Source organism: Madurella fahalii, assembly GCF_045866475.1.
Source record: "Madurella fahalii IFM 68171 DNA, scaffold_6, whole genome shotgun sequence".
NCBI classification, from domain to species: Eukaryota; Fungi; Ascomycota; class Sordariomycetes; order Sordariales; genus Madurella; species Madurella fahalii.
In genome coordinates, this window is record NW_027263976.1 from 207,576 (window position 1) to 228,295 (window position 20,720).

A 20,720-nucleotide genomic window follows, 5' to 3' on the forward strand; every position below is an offset into this window, starting at 1 on the left:
AAGGTCGGCGACCCTTGTTTACCTCAACTTCCCTTCTTTGCGGTGCCACGAGTTTTGTCATGGATGAAGGACGCAGTATGCTTAACTAAACCTACCTAGATAACTCTTCAAGTCTTCTATCTGGTCTTATAGTTTTAGACTTGTATGGTAAGCCGCCACACTGCCACACTCCAACCACATCACCTTCCAGAGGAATTAAGCCTGCGGCTGTCCCGCCCTCCGGCGATGCGGCGGGGTCCAGGAGGACGCTGGTGCAGGGTAGTACTTCGGGGGATATAATGGCGGCCAGAGAGACGCATCAAGCCGCCAACCAAACACACCAATTGTTATGCCAACCACCACAAAGAGGTCTCTAGGCAGAAACACAACCAGTAGTTCGCATTTTCCTAGCAAATACCTGTGCCACCAGACATTTTGTACAACCCTTGTTGTGTCATCCAAACTTCATACGCCCTACATATTTCACGTTCGGAACTCTACATTCTATTTTGGCATAGCCTCCCAGTCGACTAATGGAAGACAAGTCAACTTGCTTGGTTCGTGAGGTCATGCCTGCAAGCTTGAGATGTTGGTGTCCTCGGCGCTCGGGTTTAATGATAGACGGCTTTCTATGAAAACAGTCTTTTACAGAAAACACCAGCTTTTTATTTTTATTTTTTATTTTTTTTTTTTTATTTATTTCGGCGCAAGATTGCCAGATCAGGTTTGAGTTGAACGTCGTTTAGGCGGCGTCTGAATGTCTGGCCATCAAGAGCAATGTGGCTAACTCGCCTGCAGGAAGTGCTACACTGCTACATCTGTATCAAGCGCTTCTCCGTGACATCTGATTGGTGAGGACAGCATGTTTAGCACATGACCGAGGCAGTTTCTCCCTATTCCGTTGGCGCCTTTCAACCCCGACCGATGCGTCTGCCAGCCTGATCGCATTTCCTCTTGAACTCGCGACTTATAGCAATCTTTTATCCACAGTTTTCAAGTCTCACCCACGCGTCTGGCAGCATGGAAACGGCCGCGTCGGTAGTTGGCCTCTCTGCCGCCACCGCCTTGGTCAAGACCTGCATGGACCTCTGGGAATCACAACCAACGCGGCGATTTAATTCCCGGCTTTGCCGATCTCTTGGGTGTCGAAGTTTCGTCAGAGACGCGATGAGCTGCCAGGCGAGCCTGTTCAAATGATTTTAACCTTCTTAACCTCGGCAGAGTCAAACAACACATGCCTCCAACTTTCTTCACCCATTCCAACCCGTTTCCACACTTCCCCGTCCGCTGTCTGGGACCGTTCCAACACGAGGAAAAAGCCAGACGGCGATTCCCAGCCATAGGTCCCGACCAATAAACAACAATGCTTCGGCTTGCTCCATTCGTCGTTCCGAGGCCTGCATTTCTCGCACCAGTGGTATTCGCTCACCAAGCAGTGGTCTCCGGAATTTGCTGGAAGCTTCACCTCGCAATATACCCACTCTGCTAGGCCCTGTCGAGTGCGCACAGCATTGCACTGGCGGCCAAGGTGATCCAACGTGGCCAACCTAACCGGTACCACCGGTCCCTCAAGGGACAGTTGTCCGCCCTTAACCTCTCCCGTCCAGTCTCCCTGCACTTTTGGGTTGCAGAAGGTCTCCTCGTGAAACACGCGCGCCTGGAGTCGTTCTGTCCCTGCCAAGACTTCATGAGAATAACTAATTGGGCAATCTGTGGACGCCCAAGACCACGTCGGGGCTATATAGGATGTGTGGTGACGGTCGCTGCATGAGGAGGAATGCCAGAGTAGCTGGCGGAATAGGAAACGACGGAAGATCCCGGCGAGGTAGATGGACCCAATAGGTTCAAGTTCTTCGGCACTAGTTTCCTTTTTTTATCAAGGGTATGTCAGTCCGGTCTGCCCCAAGTCAAAAGTGGGGGGTGAATGGGAACTGGAATGTAGACTTACGGGGAGCTGGAACATGGCGGGATTGGCTGCGACTAACTGCGCGATTCCGGAGATGGCGGGCAATTTGTCGGACGCGAAGGTGAGCTGACGCTCCGAGTACATTTCGGCAACCCGCATCCAAAAGACGGCGACGGACTCAGCGTCGCTGGCGATTTGAGTCCGAACAACGGGCGAAAAATACGACCTAGTCGTGTATTCGCGGCGGTCGTGCATGTGCATGCATTCGCAAACGCTCCGCGTGGCGCACTCCCAGACCAGCTCATCGCCGGTATAATGGATGGTACGCCGGGGTAGAAGGGCTTCCTGGAGTGTCCAGCCTCGGCGCATGAGCGGGCTGGGCGACGAGTCCGCCCCCTTGCCGGTTCGCAACACCAGCTGCTTGATCTCGTAGGAGTATGGTCGGTTACCGGGCTCTCTAATGCCATCCTCATCCCATACTTTGGCCTGGAAGAGCTGCTGCCAGCCTAGCTGGCCGAAGTTCTGTTCGCCCAAGAAGCCGTCCTTGCACGAAGCTGCTCTGTGTGCAGCAATTGTGAGGTACGAGCATGAATACACCTGATGCATCCGAGCTGCCTCTTTCTGCCAGTCTTTCTCATCGTTCTGCACGATACACAGTGCGTCCACCCAGAGGTAAGGAATTTTCAGCCCCCGACAAACGTACACCGCATCTCGCACCGTCTTTGGGAGTGAGTCTACCGTAATACCACCCTGGTGTTCCTCTATGTTTGTCGTCTCGGTCTTTATCACCCCATCGAGGTCGGCTCCCCAGCAGTAACTCAAGGCAACATATGGGGAGGGCGTAGCGGGTGACACGTCAAGGCGGATTTTGTCCTCAGAAGAGTCCGTATTCCATCCATAGGTGACATCCAGCACCCGGCTCGGCATAAACCCGGGGTCGCCCGCCGTCGTGTTGCATGTAGTGTGGCCACTGCAACACGCTGCGAGCCAGGATGAGATGCGATTGAAGGCGGCCTCAGTCTTAGTGTTCGGGATTACGTCGAAAGAGAAATCGGACCAGCCTCCTTGCGATGGCAAGACATTGGGATTGTCTATATCTCGCAGAGGAGTGCGTTAGCGTCTTGACAACTTCAGGCCGAAGTACATGGCAATTGGTCGGGCTGGATACAGACCTTCTAGTCGCCGGATTTCAAAGTCGTCACTACTGCCGCCTCCCCAAAAACGCACAAGAATGGAGCCATGTATAGTCAACTCCACACCGCCATCAGCTTTGTTTCGTTCGATCCAGCCAGGAGCGAATGCATTGATGGCGTCGACGACGATGGAGCATCCTTGACAGCATGCCTCCGCACACTCGCAGAGCTCCGAGACTGGCGAATCATAAGGCTGAAGGCCCGACTTGACAGTAGGATCACCTATATATGGGTGGCATAGGGGACCTGAGAAGAGTGCCCCGTTGAGAGCCTTTCGCATTAGACTTGGTTCTTGGTGGTGGTCGCTAGCGGCAAGGGGTGTCTGCTGCCCGTCCTCTAGGTACATCAGATAAGGAAAGTGAGTTTTACGCGCCTAGAGTTCCAGCAATTAGTTTCGACTTACCAAATGGGGGAGGAGGATGGACGGCGGTGATGCGACTGATACTCTTGTTCTTCTTGCGCTTGCAGCAGCTGTCCGTACGTAAGCTAACTAACGTGCTATGATGGGTGGAGGGGAAGTACGAACCGGAACAGACGGCACACTGCGGCTCTCATTGGAACCCGAACTTTTGATCTGTTAGATATCCTCGTCGGTCGATCATCTACTGGTATGCTTTGGGCAGGTTAAGTTGTTGGGCAGAAGTTATGTGGGTCAAGATTCACCGGTTTGGAGGAATATGATTGATTCTGATGAGGGTAAGCGGAATAATATGGTCCGACGTCAATCTATTACTGCTATCGACCATTATTGGTCAATCTAGTAAGGATAAGGATTAATCCAGACTGGAGGACAATATCGTGGTCAAATGGTTTTCCGAAGAAAACTACCTTAGCTTATTCCCCAATCCGATTGGGACTCTTCGAATCCAGGCCCCTGATTGGTTTGTTAGACTGTTAACTCTCTTACACACTTTGGATCTTGGGTATCGTTCTTTTACCTTCTTCAGCCAATACCTAGCCTTTTTTAACTACGATAGTAGACTTAGAGAAAAACGAATAGGATGAAATGTTATTATTAAGTTGGGGAAAACTGTCCCCAGAGGGCAGGGTCCCTCTAATCAGGGGGTCACACTGACTGGATAGCGCCCGGGGGGCTGGAATTTAATTATTGTAGGCCCATTTTTCATTTGCACTGTAAGCAGGGCCGTCCTAGCCATTGCTCCTTAGACAGGACAACCAATTCAGCACCCTTTTCTATACATGTTGCAGGCTTGATTGTCGAGCTTTCTTTGCGTGTAAAGCGACTTTCTCTGACCAGAGGGAGCTCTATCTATATATGTTGTTTTGGACTGTTTAGGCTGTACGGAGTTAATTTGTGGTAGTGTCGCCTGGCCTGTCTTATCTACCTTGTCTGTCTGGTATTTGGCTACCTTTGCTCTCCCCTTTGTTTTGATCCGTATGTGGATGTAGATGTGTGTTTCTGTGCCTTTTATGATAAGACTACGAGGGAAACCATATAATATCGTCTCAAGCCAGAAGAATGATGCTATGTGCTGGAGAATAAAAAACGAGTAAGCTGAGTCCGGAACTAAGAACAAAGGGCTAGGGACAGGGCTGAGGCCGGGGCTAGGTATAGAGGTATAGTATATAGAGTGGGCAATGCAGGTAGTAAGTATAATACTACGTGATATCTGAATATATAGCCTCTACACATTTTTATGTAACTTGAATCTGGAATTTCTAGGGTAGGCTACGCACTAGCTATCGTTTATACTTGTCTAGATTTTAGCCGTTTAAAACTCCTAAGTCGTTGATTTTGCAAGTTACTTATCGAGAGTAGCTACTAAATAATGCTGAATTATTTAACTAATCACTTGAAGATATTCCAGTTATCTATTGAGTAAGCTGCTTATTGGCAATAAACGACGTGTCTAGATAAGCCCTTGAAGGTTCTCAAGTATACATCTGCTTCTGCAAAATAAGGTGAGAAACCTCCATTCACCAACATGCCCTGCTAATTTCGGTAGCCCAACCTTACCCCGGTAACAAATATGCGGTTGTTGTTACTGCTCCTGGTGAAGAATATATAGCTCTTCACGAGTTTACGACTAGGTTTAAGAATCCTGAATGACTTGTCTGGAAGGACTTGCTTAGACTGGTGTTGCTCCCTGTTAACACAAGGGTAGCTCAAGCAGGTGGACGGTTAGCCGTCGCTGTCAACGTCGCTACTAACAGTTTAGTTCTTCTCGTTATAGAGGCACCTCCACGTGCACAGCCAAGACTTATAGCCCCTGCACCATGGTACAATATATCTATAGCCAGACGTTTATGTTGTCGACCCTACCCCCACCTGTTCACCCCAAAGAGCAAGCGTACGTAAGAAGAATCCTCTATTATAGACATACCGAACAACCTACCGAGACAGACGTGAGATACTGGTTGCGGAGTCTTCATTCAAGCTACCATGTACCTATTCTAAATGTAACTCTCTGATCGCTGTGGGACAGACGGCCGGTGTCGACCGATTCCATGCAACAAACAAGACAGAAAAAGAACCACCCGTGAGTTTTCAAGGGGTCGTCTCCGTAAGCAGGCTATGCAACCCGGAGCATAAGATTTAGCCAGGCAGGACACCAACTGTCAGTGCTCTCTTTGGTCGTCATAACAAGCTTCGACAGCCCGTTCGGACCTGCTCGGTGAGATGTCATGGCCGGAGGTTCGGCCAGCAAGTGAGGCAAACGCTCGACAAACCACGATATCTCGAGCAGCTTTCGGCTCTCATCATCCAGTTGATACCTTGCTCTGGTTCTTCCCCAGCTATCGCCGCCAATAATGAAAAGCTAAAATGGTGGATATTCATGGCCCGGTGAGCGGGGCACTCCGGCCGTTTTATCTCTTCTTTCTCGACGTGGTCGAAACCAGCCTCTTCTTGACATCCTTCGGCATCTTCTCTTTCCTCTTCTCCCTCTTTGCTTCCTTCACAGCCAGTTTGTGCTGCCGTTTCTCGTCTTTGTCTTGGTGCTTCTTGCCCCGCGGGCGGCCCTTCTCGAACTGGTTTTCATCGGCACTGCCCTCGCTGCCAGTGCCAAGCGAAGCGCCATCATCGTCCGGGGCGTCCTCGGAGCTGCCGCCCTCCTCTTCGGCCTCGCCGGCCACCTTCGCGCTTTTCGGCAGCATCACATCGTTGGCAATCATGTTCCGGTAGACGTCGGCGTCCATGGCCTCGTTTGCCATCTCAAGGTCGTAGACTTCCTGCAGGGTCTGGGGGATCCACTGCTTGCGGAAAACCTCGGTGTCGACCTCGGCGGCCGCTGCGGCCTCGTCCGTGTCTGCCACCGCCGCGCGCGTCTCGTAGAGGTGTTTAATGGCCTGCGACAGCGCAGGCTCCTCCATGGGCCCCTCGGGATTCGTGATGAAGTTGAAGATGGTGCGGTCCGGGAGCGTGTCAACGCCTTGGCGCCTGAAGAAATCACCGACATTCTTGATATCCATTCGCAGGAAATTGAGCGCCTGTGGGTGGCTGTGCTCGACGGACTGGGACACGTCGATGATGTACAAGGCCTTGTTGTTGTAAAGGATATTGTACTCGCTCAGGTCGGCATGCACCAGGTTACAGACCTGGTACATACGGCGCATAATCCCTAGGAGCTGGGTGTAGAGATTCTGCCACTGGTTGTCGATATCGTCGCCGGTGAGGCGTGCATCCTTCAGGCGCGGGTACGCGTAGCCGCGTTTGTCGCCCAAAAAGCCCATGACCAAGACGTGAAGCTTGAGCACATGTGGCTCCGGGCAGGCTATTTGGGCGGCCCACAGGCGCTTGAGGTTCCGGAACTCCTTCTCGGCCCATAGCTGCACCATTTTCCTGCTGTTGCTCTTGTCTGGCCCCGACTTGAAGCGGTGTTCTCCCGTGATGTACCGTTCGCGGTCCTTGAAGCTGAGGATGGCTGTCTTGTAGACCTTGATGGCGCGCTGGATCGGCTCGCCTCCGTCTTCAGGCACCAGCACAGCGCCGTACACATTCGCCTCCTTTCCTGTGCTAACAGCACCATGTATTTCGCTGACGACGCCGCGGTTGATCATCTGCAGCAGGATCATGCGAGTCCGCTGGTCGAGCACCAGGTCGGCCGTGGCGCGATCGGCCTTGTCACTGTCGCGCTCCGCATGTTCCTTAACATTATCGAGACGTATTTTGGCCGCATGCACCGACAGAGCGGCAATCTCGCCGCCGTCGTTATCGTCGACCCTGGAAAACGTGTTTATGGTTGGCTTCTGCGATGCCGTGTTGAAGCGGGGCTGTGGATTGGCATTGCCCCTCCTGTCGGCCCACTCGAAGCCGTCCGAGTCGAAGTCGCTGTTGTCCCCGGGGAGGACAGGATCGTTAGTATCGCTCATCTCTACGTCAAGCGGGATCCCGTAGGTTGGCCTGGGTTGCGACCTGAGGTTGCTCATCGCCCCTCGAAATTTTGGGTGTGCTCCTCGTTCTTATCTTATCGGCTCGCGGGGTATTGGCGATTACCTAATCTTGCTCTGCTGGACTGAGGTCTGATACGTGTAGGTTCAGAGTCTCGGAGAGAGGCGCGTCTGCGGGAGGACGGGAAATGGCAGAAGAGAGGAAGAATATTGCATACCCATAATTAACGGATACACATAGAGTTCACAATGAGGTCCGGCCACCAACTCACTCAAAATCGCCACAAAGCTGCTTGATACTTAGCTTTGCCCGGCCTTGAGCTTCACTATCAAGGCTTCTGGAACGGAGCCGAGCCTCCCAGTTAGTGACATAAGCTGCCGGAGGTTAGACATCAGGGCTTAACAAGGCTAATACTACCTAAAGATGCTCATGTCAGCAGGGGAGCAGCAGGATAGGTCGAGCAGCCGGTGCGTCATCGGCGTAGATACCTTGATCGGCTACGCGCCCTGTTTTAGGTTCTGGCAGTCTCTTGAGAACAAGACAACGCAATGCCTGCGTCTGGTTCTAATTTCACTCGGCACCGCTGGGCAGTGGGAGACGCGTTTCAGGCTCGAGGAGAATCTGTACGCAGTACAGAGAATTGCGGTCTGGGAGGCGGCTGTGGAAACACCTGGCAGGATGCCGTCACATGCCTGTCCTTCCGGGGTCCTCAGACTTGGCGTATGCACGCACTGTGCAGTACCGTCGGCGCGGTCTGCGACCCACTGCAGCCTCCCCGAATCGACAAAGCTCCGACCGCCATGACTTTCCCCCAAGGCTTCCGGCAGCCCCCTAACGTCACAACCTCGCAATCCCCGTCATCAAATGTACCATGACTGCTGCCGCACTGTCTGGCTTCTCGATCTCTTTCCTGCCCTTCAGTCTTGATTCTATGTTTTAGCAAACCCCGTCCGGGGCCATTTTCCCGCCAAACATGGCCATGTCCAGGCCAGCCTCGTCGGCCGAGTCCCGTTCGCGGCCGACGTCCCTGCAGGAACCCCCGTCTCCCGAGTTCGACGCCGACGATGTGCCTGTCGAGGTCCTCGTCAAGCACCTGCTCGCGGCGAAGCAATCGCTCTCATCAATGGCGCTGGTCCTCCGCGCCAATGACCTAGCAACCCACGCGCGTGAGATGTACGAGGAATCCGTCATCCTGAGCGCTCAGACGGGCTTCCTACGCCAGCTTATTGACGAGGAGGTGCGGATACTAAAGCAGGCGCGGAGAGGCATGGGGCGCGCCTACGACAGCGGCCGCCGCGAGTTCAAGCACCTGATACGCACCCTGGACGGCGCCAACGGCCGGCTCGAGCAGACGATGCGCATGTTGCGGGAGACGCCTGTGGAGCGCGTCTTCCGCCCGGCGGGGGAGGGTGAAAAGTGCTTGATGGATTTTGTTGACGAGAAGAGCGTCGATATGATGCGGGATGCTCTGAAGGCGAGCATTGCCGAGCTGCAGGTAAACCAGTGCTCTTGATGTCCCGCAATCAAATATCCCATGCTTAACCGGCTATTGCTACAGGCTGCCCAAACCTCGTTCGACGGTGACCTCCTCCGCTTCGACAATGATCTGCGCCTGCTCAACAAAGCTATGGCTGCCGCGCCCTCACCCGATTCGCCGTCGTCATCAGCCGCCTACCAACCGATCCCTCATCTGCTAGCCTCCCTGACCGATCACTCCCACTCGATGGCCCAGCACCTCACCTCTCTAAACACACACTTTGATATGTGCGTCAAGGCGGTCAGGGCTACTGAGGGTGGCGCTGCGCTGGCGCGCCGCAGAGCGGCCGAAGTAACCGACGGCGGGGACCCGGTCTCAATCTCCGGCGTCATCACCGAGCAAGAATCGCACATGGCGGATCTCGAGCCCATGGATCCGCAGGAGCGCGCCGAGATAGTTCAGGTCGTGGTGCAGGATGCGCCGGAAGTAGACGAGGTCGTGGCTGAGATCCAGGCGGTGCTGCAGCGGATGGAGCTCGAGTTTGGCTCGCTAAAGGAGCAGTTTGACGGCATCAAGGCGGCCTACATAGCGACTCTTGCCGCGCTGCAGGTGCTTGAGGAGGTCGGCTCCCGGCTGCACAGCTACGTGGCGGCCGAAGGCGAGTTTGCCCAGCGCTGGGAGGACGAGAAGGATATCATCTTCGGGAAGCTCCAAGAGATGGATGAGATGCGTCGTTTTTACGAGGGATATGCTCGCGCCTACGACAGCCTGCTGCTCGAAAACGAGAGGAGACGGGCGGTTGACGACAAGATCCAGAACACACTGCGCAAGGCCAGGGAGAATGTGGAAAACATACTCGAGGCCGACAGGAAGCAGCGAGAACATTTCAGGCAAGAAGTCGGTGAGTTCCTCCCGACGGACCTATGGATAGGGATGAACAGCCCGCCAAAGAGGTGGATGCTCGTCCCGGTCGAAGAGCCACCGTCTGGTGCCGAGGCGCGAGACCAGAAGGCGAGCACGCCTCATGTAGGAAAGGCAAAGGCAGCCGCAGCACGAGGCAAGGAGCCTAGTCGGTAAGGATGCGTTTGAGTTGGCTAGTTAGGTGTTGGCGTTGATGTTGGCAATGGTTTCTTCGGGCATACCCTAATAGGCTAGGTGGGACGGGACGGTCCGGAGTCGGGGTGTCATGTATTGTAGGGGATGTGTGTGTATTGTATAAGGCAGTTCTTCAAATCCAGTTACTTGGACTATGATCCCTCAAAATCTTTGCATCCATACAGCCAGGGGGGTAAATAACCCCAGCATCAGAAGCGCGAATGATATTCGTAAAGCATATTGGTCAGTGTTTCAGTCGTCTTCCACCCCAACTTTCTCCAGCGGGGTCGGTGTCGGGCATGTGGGTACGGAGGTACGGGTACGCCACCCAGGTCCACGCCGGGATCCGCGCCCGTTCGTTTCGGTTGCGCAAATCACAACGCTCTCTCCTGCCTCCTTACCCAGAACCAGACAACACCCGTCCAACGAACAGCAAACCACACAGCCCAGTGCCTATCCACAGCGCCCGTACTACTGAGCATTGACGCCGTAACATCTTTTCCCCCGCGACCGAGAATGGGCCCGATAAATGAACCCACCCCCGGCGCCCCGGCGGTGCCCCAGACGATGAGGGCCTGGGCCGCCACCCGCACCGGCGCGCCGCGCCACGCCCTCTCCCTGCACCCCTCCCTCCCCACCCCGCCCCTAGACCCCGCCAGCAACCTCCTCCTCGTAAGGGTGACCCACGCGGCGCTCAACCCCGTCGACCTGGCCCTCCTCAAGACGTGCCCGCCGTGGCTGCCCTTCCGCCGCGCCCCGACGCCGGCGATGGACTTTGCCGGCGAGGTGGTCGCGGCGGGCGCCGGCGCCGTCCTCGCGGGCTCGAGGGTGGCGCCCGGCACGCGCGTGGCCGGCGCCCTCGCGCTGAGGGAGGTGGCCGGGGGCAAGGGGGCGCTGGCCGAGTACGTCGCCGTCGACGTCCGGTCCGTGGCGCTCGTCCCCGACGGCATGGACGGGAGGGAGGCGGTCGGGCTGATGGGGATTGCGGGCCAGACGGCCGCGGCTATGGTTCGGAGGGCGGGGTTCGCGGTCGGTGATGGGAAGGCGGGGAGGGTGCTGGTGAACGGGGCCAGTGGAGGGGTCGGGTCGGTGGCGGTGCAGGTTCTGAAGGGGATGGGGAAGGAGGTGGTTGCGGTTTGCTCCGGGCCCAACGCGGATATGATGAGGCGGCTCGGGGCGGATGAGGTGGGTTGCAATCCTTGGAAGTTCCGTCTGGCGGCTGGATGAACTGACGTTTGACGACGGCGCCGCGTTAGGTCATTGACTACCGGGTGCGCAACCCGCTGGAGGGGTATCTGGCCGAGAAGTTTGGGCAGGAGCCGTTCGATGCGATACTGGACTGTGTCGGCAACCAGGCGCTGTTCACCCACTCGCCCGGCTACCTCAAAGCGGATGGCAGGTTCATCAGCATCGTGGGCGGCTGGTCGCAAGGCGTCGTCCCTTTCATAAGGAATAAACTGATCCCAGTGTTTCTTGGCGGGACCCCACGCAGCTACAGCATCTTCCTTCTTATTGCGTCGGGCGAGAATGCAAAGGAAGTGGCTGGATGGGTGGAACGGGGACTGATAAAACAGGCGCCCATTGATTCGGAGTTCTCAATGGAGCAGGCCGTTGAGGTAAGTGTTCCTGTCAGTGCTGGGTTGGGTCGAATGGTAAAGAGCTGACGTAGACCTCGCTAGGCATACGAGAAACTGGCAACGGGAAGGGCCAAGGGAAAGATCGTCATCAAGGTTGGGGGTTCAGCTTAGACTCGGAGCCTGTCATGGTGGCAATCACACCGGGACACGGCAGGGATCCGGAGGCCGCCGGCCCGGTCTCTGCAATTAGCAATACATCAGGTATCGGTAATGGTCTTGCCGGATCATATTATAGTAACGGCAACAATAAACACAACAGCATGGTGTTAATATGGAAGGCAATACAGTGGAGTGAGGACGGACGACCCATGTCCTCTCGCCTTTCTTTCCCCGCCCAGCGCACCGCACAGGTAACTCCTTCTCAACATGCTGTTCAACGCGCGGGGCTGAGTAGCAGCCCAAGCGAGTGGGCTCGAGTGACTGGGAGTCTCGTTCCCTGACAACCTGAAGTCTTGACTGTCCCCATCGTTGTATGCTCTGACAATATTTTAACATTCTCTATCAACGCACCAAGTCCAACTATTATCAGCGCCACACGCCCATAACTCGTTCCAATGTCGGGTGACGGATGGGCCTCACTCGACCCGGAGACGCGCGAGCCATCTCCACCGTGGCTTCGGTACGTCGTCTCCCCAATCATACCATGGCCGTTTCGGGAGGTCGTCCTTTTCGATGGGCAAATGGCTATCGGCGGCTTCCGGCCGGACATACTGTTCGACGCGTCCCTTCGCTCGTTTTCGCGGCATTTAAGTGCAGAGGAGATGCAGGCAGCTATTGATCGCGCCGTGGCCTAGGTCGTCGGCCCCCAGGGTTCCGCTGCCGGTGCTCTCCACGCTCTCACAGAACTGCAGAGAACATCCGTCGCTTCCCAGGATCGGCCGACCGGCCTCGTCATCGGCTCTACTTTTGCTCCTCCGTCAAGCTGGTCATCACAGCAAGGAGAGACACGTAGACCTCCTTTTGTGATGGGAGGCCCCTCTACTGCGCCTGCCATTGCCGACTCCGTTTCATCTGCGCATTCTGGTCATTCTGGTCATGACAGACAGGGCGGGAATGGACGAGTTGATCGGCCCCCAAGAGATAAAACTTGGGAAGCAACGGTAATGGGGTTCCCCATGGATAAGGTGGGGAGGTATGGGTTGGAGCATCAGGGTTGTAATTCGCGAGTATGTATTTGCTAAGGGGAGCGGTGGGCTGCATTTACGGTAGGCTGTGGGCTTCAGGCAAGTCGGGCTGCACGATGGTGGCCGCCAGCAGGCAAGCGATTAGAGCAAGGATCAGTCCGTCAAGTTGATGCAGAAGAACCGGTACAGAAATCTGCGGGTTGCAGGTGTAATCTAGTAAGTAGCGAAAGTGCCTTATTCCAATGCCGCCGTCGTTTATCACATGGGTTTGCGCCGCCTATGCCACTCGTCACCAGCCCTGAACGCCGAAACAACACCAAGAACTCAATGCTGACAAGCCGATTAATAAAATGGACCCAAATTACGTCCGGTGCGAGTATCCTTCGTAACCAGCCATCTGCTGCGGTTGGTGCGGATATGACGGATGCGGATACCCATATCCCCCATTCCAGTCCCCTCCGACACCATCACCACCGCTATTTGTCGAAACGGTGTGAGCGTACTTGGTCGGCGCGGGAGGCCCAAGGTTGCTACTCGGTAAGGGGGGGCTCCCTAGGGGCGCGTGATAGCCGTGGTGGTACGTCATCCCTTGGTGCGGCTCTAATTGCACCGTCTGTTGCAGCCGCTCTGCTGCCACCGCACTCTTCTTGTTCCTCCGCCAGCGCATGATGAAGAAGGCGGCGAGGACGCCGAGTGAGATGCCAAGAATTCCAGCGCCGACCCCGATCCCGATGGTTGCCCCCTGGGAGAGAGGGGGAGATGGGTCGCCCGTGGTGTTGTAGCCCATGGCCCAGGCCACGTTGACGACGGCCGAGGTGGGAAGGGAGGAATCTGTTGGGTTGGCGGCTAGTCCGGCGGTGATGGCCGGCGGCGTCGCCTTCTCGGCAAGAGAGCTGAAGCAGGGCGTCTGGTATGCCACCCGGCGGGTGAACTTGTAGTAGCCACTGGGTATTGTCAGCCGTCACGGTCCGAAGCACCACCAGCGCATAGATTGACATACTTTGGACAGCACTGTCCAGATACGGAATAGTAGTCCCGCGGGCACCGTGCGAGATTCCCCTTTGCAGCATCGGCAGGAATAGGGAACTGGCCCGGCTCCGCAGCTACACGGTTCCCTTTCCCGTCAGACTCTGACGGCAGTGTCTCGATCGAAACGTCCCAGGGGCAACACTGGGGCCTGTCTGCGTTGCATCCAATGAAGGCGACATAATACACCATGTCCCCGCCGTCTACCAGAGTGTACGAGGTCGATTTGCAGTCTGCCGTCAAGAGCTCCCCTCCATCACTAAAGGAGGGTGCCACAAGCGGAGGAGGAGCCTTGGTAATGGGTCCTGACGGGGTGACGGTACTGACAGGTCTGTTCCGAAAGTTAGTCAAGCCTAACCGGGCCGCTCCTTGAATGGTCGCTCACTCAAAATCTAGCTCGACGGTGGACCTGGGATGTGTCAGCACAATCTCCTTTCCATATAAACTCGAGTGTCTTCTCCACGACACTATTACTTACGGTTGTGGCAGCTCTGTCATAACTGCGGCTGGGGGTGTGCTCGGACACGAGTCTTGGATCCAGTTCCGTTCGTAAGCTTCCCAGTCTGTGGTGCTCTATGTCAGCCAACCGCCAGACGCCGTCCAAGGCATGTTCAAGCTCCTTACCACCTACACCGGCCACGGCGCCTTGGCAGCTCGATGTGGCGAGAGCAGCCGAGACGCAGTCCAAGTATTGCACGCCATTGTTGCAGTTGCAGTAATCCGTGTCGTTGTTAGCGAGACAGCTGCCGTAGTCTCCGCCCGAACTGCACGTTTGGAACCCGTTGAAGTTCTGCGCCGGACATTGATCAGTCGGTGTCAAGTGATGACTTGAGCAACAACGGCGGCGCTTACAGAGCAGTTTGGTCCTTGCGATTTGGATGGGCGAGTTGTGATGGTTGAGTTGTCAAAGCGACGGCCCAGCCCCCGAAATGGCGGGATGATGACGGTCGGGGCCGCAGTTTGCAAAGGAGCCGCGGCCGCCCTGAATGGCGTTGCTGCCATGATGCAGTGGTCGCTCTGTCAAACTACGGCTACGAGTCCTTCTTTCGCGTTCTTCTGGTTGACACAGCGGCGCAGAGCAACAGTATCAACGCCGACAGTTTTGCATCGTCGCAGAACGAGCAAGACGGGGAAAAGAAAAATAAAAAGAAAATAAAAAAAAAAAAAAAATAGAACGGCTTGGGGCCACTGGTCCTTTTTGCTCGCTCACTCGATAGCCAACCGCTCCGATCATGGCGCCGCCACCGATCCATACTTCGGTTAGACAGCTGGCTGCCCAAACCGCCTTCGGCCTGTGGCGTCCCCAGCCCGCTCAGCCAGTTCCCCCCTAATGACTCAAAGAGGCGGGCGGGCGCAATGGTCCAGCCCAGCGAGAACGTTCTGGTCATTTGTGAGCGGCTGAGAGAGCCCTTGGCGCGATAGTGGGGTGGCTGAGCTCTAGGGTTGGTCGATAGCGGGATTCTCGACGTTTTTGTTGGGCGCGGCATTCCCCGGCCGACAGCCCACATCCTTCATAGCTGCGTGGCTTCGGCTGACTAGCGGGGAACGTAGTTACGATATATGTGCCATTGGCTGACGGCACAGCGTAGTTGTGGTGCCAACAGTGTCGATAGCCAGGAGGATATGTAACTACGGTTCGACTCACGATGTGCATGTGAGCTGCAGCTCTCAAGTTGCAACAAAGAGCGCCATCTGCCTAAGCTCAGAATAGCAACGCCACATTTCAGCTCTTTTCTTTTACCGAATCCATGGTCCCGGATGTCCAAGGTTCCAGCAAACCGGCAGGGCTCAACAATGGGGGAGTTAATCCAGATATCCGGAATTTGAACTGGCTACATGAGACATCGGACTTGGCCCTTATTGGAGGTTACCGGCGGGTTTTATCCGTGCATTAAGGCCGACCATGACTGCAAGCAGTAGCAACTACGCTACTGAATTCCAGGGATTCTGACGAGAGATCGAAGCCATAAAGCGGCTGCGTATATCTTGCACCCAAGAATTTTCTGGCTGCGCATAGGATGCTTGCCGGAGTGCAGACGTGTTTGCTACCCTAAGGTTTGTCACACCCATTCTTCAAGGATCAGGGCCACACCGGGCGGAATCTGCCAGCGTGATAGTCAAGAATGTTGCCAATGAGACCACTGGGGGAATGGCACCGGCTGGGGTATGCATGTCGTTTCTCATCAACTCTACATTTGCTATCAACCGTTTCAGGGCAGTGTTGATCACGCAGTTATGTACATCTCCATCTCCCCTTGACCGTCGATGTAGCCATGAGCCGGAACAGAAGCCGTTAGGGCTGCATGCCAAGACGGCCTGGCCAGGCTCGCTCGACGATCACTTCTGGTCCTGGAGCCGCCAAGGCCCCGCTCAACCCTTTAGGATCAAAGGAAAGCGGCAGGGAATCGATGATCACAGAATATGAATTGAAGCTGTGCCAGCAGGAGACTTCTGTTCGCGCACCCAGTCGATTCATCCCCCGGATACCGCGAGGAGAACATGCTAAGTATGATGATCGTGTGAGAGTTCAATGCGTCAGTGTGTCACCTCGTAGAATAAGTGGAAAATACATTAATTCACGTAGTTTAGTAATTTATTAAGATACGAATTCCACGCCTCAACGACAGGAGGGCTTCGAGTAATTACCATGAACCTACAAAAACCATCCGTATTTTGCTCCCGTGAGACCCGATGATGGCCGCCCTTGGGCATGATTACCAGTGTATCGGGTATGCCAAAGCCTTGAGCTTTGCTATTGCATTATCAGCAGCGGTGGATAGCAACACGCAAGAGCTCTCGTGCGAGAGAGGGGATGAGAAGGTCGATTTACTCCCAATTTTCCGGCGACAATTCCAGAGAGCGCAAAGAATTCTAGTTGTTCGGCTATCATCACCGGGCTCCCTCACTCTCATTATGCAGATTGCAGGTTGAGTCAAACACTGCGTAGCTGAGTCACTAATTGAATATGTCAGCGAAAACAGTACATCATTCTCGCAACTGCAGTCACACTCTTGCTCAAAATCATTCTCCCTATTGCCCATTTGTCTCTCGAATTGCGTGCTACAGACCCCTAAACGCCTCGCAAATCCCGCGAATGAACAGCAGTGATGGTCTGTCTGATAGCAGTTACTTCGCTAGTGCACTTGCTGATGCTGCAATCACGAGACGAACCGCGCCCCCTTCCTCAGCCGCCTTCCACCCCATCGCCTCAATCGGTCCCATCAACCAGCTTTCCATAGGCACCTCGAACGGGTCCAGTCTTCCATGGCTATGATGTATGGTAAGGCCGGGACTGTTGACTAGTTTAAGTGTTGCCCATGCAGATGGATATCGCTTCGTGCTCAGAGGTGTGTTGTGATGCACATCGTTGCTGGTGGTGTTATTCACCGTCGGCAATGTCCCCCGCAAATTATGAGGTGTCCGCCCTGGAGAATGGGCCTGACCGCATGCAAGTCCGCAAGGCACCGACACCAAGGACCTCAAGACCGTACCGTTTCCAGCTCGTCCTCATCAATGTCCTCGTTGGCATAGCCTCCATTCCCAACGGGCGACACATCGACGCCCCGCATCCAAGCCATAAACCATGCCGGTAAAAACCGGCCAAGTGAGAGAATAGCAGACGTGAAGAGTGAAAAGCAAAAAGCAAACCGGACAATGCATAACGAAACGCCATTTTTCCTTGCCATGTCCCAACCATATATGTACCAGACCCCGAACGTGAGAAAAGCAACCTGGCCTAAAGGAAACCGGAATACGGGGCTGACCAAACGACTTGTTTTACACCGCTATTCTCATACCATCGTACCACAAGAAACGAAAAGTAAATAATCAGGCCGTATCACCATAAACATTCGGCCACCCGGACGATGCTATAACTGATGCCTCAGATCAGAAACGCTTGCTGACGTAAAGAGGAGAGTGGCTACTCATAGCCCGAACCCCCGCTCCCTGACAGGACATACCCCCCTGCGCTCGACGCTGGGTTAAGGCGACGTCGTCTTTCCTAACGGGCGTCGGGCGTGGGCGTCAGGTTGATGCTGTGGCCCTCTTGGTCGATTCAATGTGACCGTGTTGGGGTAACCCCCCTGCCGTGATTCTCAACCCCTAATCGCTGCCGAAGCATAAGTCTCCGTGCTAGAAAACGGGAAACGATCGAGAATGTGCTGGTATGGATACTCGTTCGGCGACGTACCGGCTAATTGGGCGAAGTTCCCAGCTAGGGAGTGCGGCGAAGATGAATGACCGACAGCCTGGCCGGAGCCCGGGCTCTGAGACTGCCCGGTCATGGGAATTCCGGTCCGCTGCGGCGAGAAATGGTCGAGGGACGACTCTACGGGTGAGGCCCCCATGGCCCTGAAGACTGGTAAATGTTGAAAATATGAATTTGGGTCGTTCGGGTGTAGAGAATGATGCTGGGTGCCACTGTGGGAGTGGTAATAATTGCCCATCTGGACTGGGCTTCCTTCATAGCTCACTGAGTTGCTGCTGCTGGCGCTACTGGATGCGTTGTCGGCGCCGACGAATTGACCGATTTTGGATGGAAGCCCCTGGTGTTGAACGTCCTGAACGCTCGACGGCTTGGAGCCAAACTGAGGTAGGAAAAGTTAGCTTGGTACGTCATGTACTGACCCCAGTGACGCTTGCGACACGTTGGATCCTCGGCTGTACCTACTGTAAGAGAAGATCTGATCTAGGGACACATACAAAGCACCATTTACTCACTATTTCCTCATAAGAGGCAGTTGAGATGCTCGAGGTTGGCGAGTCAGCGGCGGGCCTGATCTTTGGGCCCGCCGTTACCGGCGCCCTGTCCACGGCGGCGACTGCATCGCTCTTTGCGGCGGAGAGCTGTTCAGCATTTTCCCCGGTCGCCAAGGGCTCATGCTTGGTCAAGGCAGTGGATGGGGCGGGTTTGTCTGCGGGTTTGGCATTAGGCGGGACCGTCGTACTGGACTTTTTTGACGGTTTCATGTAGAGGCCATCTCTGGCGGTCTGGATGGCGGCGTTAATAGACGCACTAATGTCGTAGCGGTTGGCAAATTGACCGCTGGGCGCCGAAAGGCGCTTTGACAGATTGTCACTGGGTAGACTACTGGAACTCTTGACACCCTTCAGCCTGACGCCTGTCGGACCAGACTCTCCGAGGTACTCATGGATCGACTGGCCAAAATCCAATCTTGGACTCTCGCCAAACGCGTCGGAAGTAGCACTCGTCTGCTTGGTTCTCGGGGCTTGGCCAGGGCGGCGATTGCTCTTTGCCCTGGGTAACCCGGGACGGGAGTTGGAAGCACCCTTTTTGCCGTTTTGCGGGAGCATCTTCTTCTTGAAGTCAACCTGGAAGTTGGTGCCGCCATTATTATCCCAGTGCTCCTGCCCATTCACATCGTACCGGATGCAGAAGTACAGCGTCTTGGACTCGAGGTTGGCTAGGTCTGACAGTTTGATGGTGAAGTTAAACCTGTCTTGTCCATGAGGAGTGTCGACGGGCCGGATTTCGCAAACGTACTCGGCGACTACCTCAGATGTGGTCTTCCAGTAGTCAAGCGTGAACCGGCACGACACGTGTTTCTGGAATGCAAGATTGGCCACGGCAACCGATCCAATCAGACACTTTTGATCCGCCGACAGCCATATCCTCTCCAATCGCACTGGCTGTGCTTTCCGCACCGGCGTCTCGAGAGGGAAGTTGGGCATGATGAGTTCCCACTCAAAGGGAAAAGGCTTCATGGCTGTCCTTTCGTCTCCCGAGAACGGGTACTCGGTCTCGCTGTCATAGTTCTCGACAGGGGACGAGCCCGCACTGACGGCGAGAGGCTTATCCAGCTGTAGGAAATGCCTGACTTCCTCGATCTGCGAGTCGAAATGTACCGCCTTGGAATAGGTAGGTGTGCCGGGCATACTCGAAGGCCGCCTCCGTAGCGAAGACGGAGCACGAAGAGCGGGTCGAACCAGCTCGCCAGACTTCTTCCGAACCATCTGCGGCTTGTACCTCCGCTCTTCATCGGTCTCCTCATCAGAGCCAGTTGCCGAGCTGCTGGTGGACCTGGAAATAGAGATATGCGGCTCCGTGGCCGACCTCGTGTGAGTGAACCGGCGATGGCCTCCTGCGGCGAGTTCGTCAAGCGAACCTGTGCTAAGGCTGTGATGGATACTTTCGGCCTGCGTCTGGAGGACAAGCAGGTCTCCAGCATCCGGTGCTGCTTCACGGCCTGCATCACCTTTGTTCGGTAAGCGGGGTCTCTGTTGGGGAATTTGGCTGATGGCAACGTGTAGCTCCCTAAGGTTCTCGATCTGCCGGCCACGAGTTTCGCCGCGAACCTCGGGCATGTCATCATCATCGCTCGCAGAGTCGGGCGGAGATATTATGGCACCGGTCGGCATCGCACGGTCGCCAGTGACCGGAGGCGGTGATTGCCGTACGCTGTGGCCCGCCACCATGCCTTTCAGATCCTCCGATGTCGCCTCTGGCGATGGCTCATTCCTGCTACGCTGAGCGGCTACTACCGCCGAGGGCGTCCGCCGATGCCTATTGAGGTAAGACGCGGAACGGGGAAGGACGGGTCTCGAACTAGCATTGTGTTGGTGAAACGAAGGCCTCCGGCTTCCTTCGGGCGATGTAGGAACCGACGATGCCGGCGACCTGTGCGATGGAGGAGTGTATGGCATTTTCCGGCGAACTGCTTGCCCAAGCAAACCGTGTTCCACCAGTTGAAAGCCCGGCAGGAGAGAGGGATACCGAAGCTGGTGTTTCTCAAAGCCGGATCATGGATGGCAACGTTTGTACTTCGCCCGCTCTGAGACGAGGAACGAGTTGTCTGAAGACGCTACAGGGAAACAAAGTCAGCTCCCGCTCGTTCGAAAGAAGACAATTCTAAGCCAAAGGTGGGGTTGGGACGGGGTGGACGTGTGGGCGCGGGGACGAGAAAGAAAGG

General features: G+C 55.3%; 6 protein-coding genes across 6 annotated transcripts; 2 read left to right on the forward strand and 4 right to left on the reverse strand.

Annotated features, from left to right (window-relative positions):
* Nucleotides 1–1,855: 1,855 nt before the first annotated feature.
* Nucleotides 1,856–3,358, reverse strand: MFIFM68171_10091 (uncharacterized protein; the record flags this gene model as incomplete). Its single annotated transcript, XM_071065510.1, has 3 exons — nucleotides 1,856–1,876; nucleotides 1,928–2,976; nucleotides 3,058–3,358. The coding sequence occupies 3 exons, from the start codon at nucleotides 3,356–3,358 to the stop codon at nucleotides 1,856–1,858; spliced, it is 1,371 nt and encodes a 456-aa protein (XP_070921611.1).
* A 2,549-nt stretch (nucleotides 3,359–5,907) lies between these two features.
* rio1 (Serine/threonine-protein kinase rio1) lies at nucleotides 5,908–7,410 on the reverse strand (the record flags this gene model as incomplete). Its single annotated transcript, XM_071065511.1, has 1 exon — nucleotides 5,908–7,410. The coding sequence occupies one exon, from the start codon at nucleotides 7,408–7,410 to the stop codon at nucleotides 5,908–5,910; it is 1,503 nt and encodes a 500-aa protein (XP_070921612.1).
* Nucleotides 7,411–8,402: 992 nt separating this feature from the next.
* Nucleotides 8,403–9,983, forward strand: MFIFM68171_10093 (Autophagy-related protein 17; the record flags this gene model as incomplete). The annotated part of the gene is made up of 2 exons (XM_071065512.1): nucleotides 8,403–8,924; nucleotides 8,988–9,983. 2 exons carry the CDS (start codon nucleotides 8,403–8,405, stop codon nucleotides 9,981–9,983), a joined length of 1,518 nt encoding a protein of 505 aa, XP_070921613.1.
* A 534-nt stretch (nucleotides 9,984–10,517) lies between these two features.
* On the forward strand, nucleotides 10,518–11,749 carry YIM1 (zinc ion binding; the record flags this gene model as incomplete). The annotated part of the gene is made up of 3 exons (XM_071065513.1): nucleotides 10,518–11,186; nucleotides 11,258–11,617; nucleotides 11,681–11,749. 3 exons carry the CDS (start codon nucleotides 10,518–10,520, stop codon nucleotides 11,747–11,749), a joined length of 1,098 nt encoding a protein of 365 aa, XP_070921614.1.
* Nucleotides 11,750–13,123: 1,374 nt separating this feature from the next.
* MFIFM68171_10095 (uncharacterized protein) lies at nucleotides 13,124–14,790 on the reverse strand (the record flags this gene model as incomplete). The annotated part of the gene is made up of 6 exons (XM_071065514.1): nucleotides 13,124–13,706; nucleotides 13,763–14,119; nucleotides 14,174–14,197; nucleotides 14,267–14,351; nucleotides 14,413–14,578; nucleotides 14,641–14,790. 6 exons carry the CDS (start codon nucleotides 14,788–14,790, stop codon nucleotides 13,124–13,126), a joined length of 1,365 nt encoding a protein of 454 aa, XP_070921615.1.
* A 3,095-nt stretch (nucleotides 14,791–17,885) lies between these two features.
* Nucleotides 17,886–20,454, reverse strand: MFIFM68171_10096 (Phosphatase regulatory subunit-domain-containing protein; the record flags this gene model as incomplete). The annotated part of the gene is made up of 2 exons (XM_071065515.1): nucleotides 17,886–18,377; nucleotides 18,493–20,454. The coding sequence occupies 2 exons, from the start codon at nucleotides 20,452–20,454 to the stop codon at nucleotides 17,886–17,888; spliced, it is 2,454 nt and encodes an 817-aa protein (XP_070921616.1).
* Between the last annotated feature and the right edge of the window lie 266 nt (nucleotides 20,455–20,720).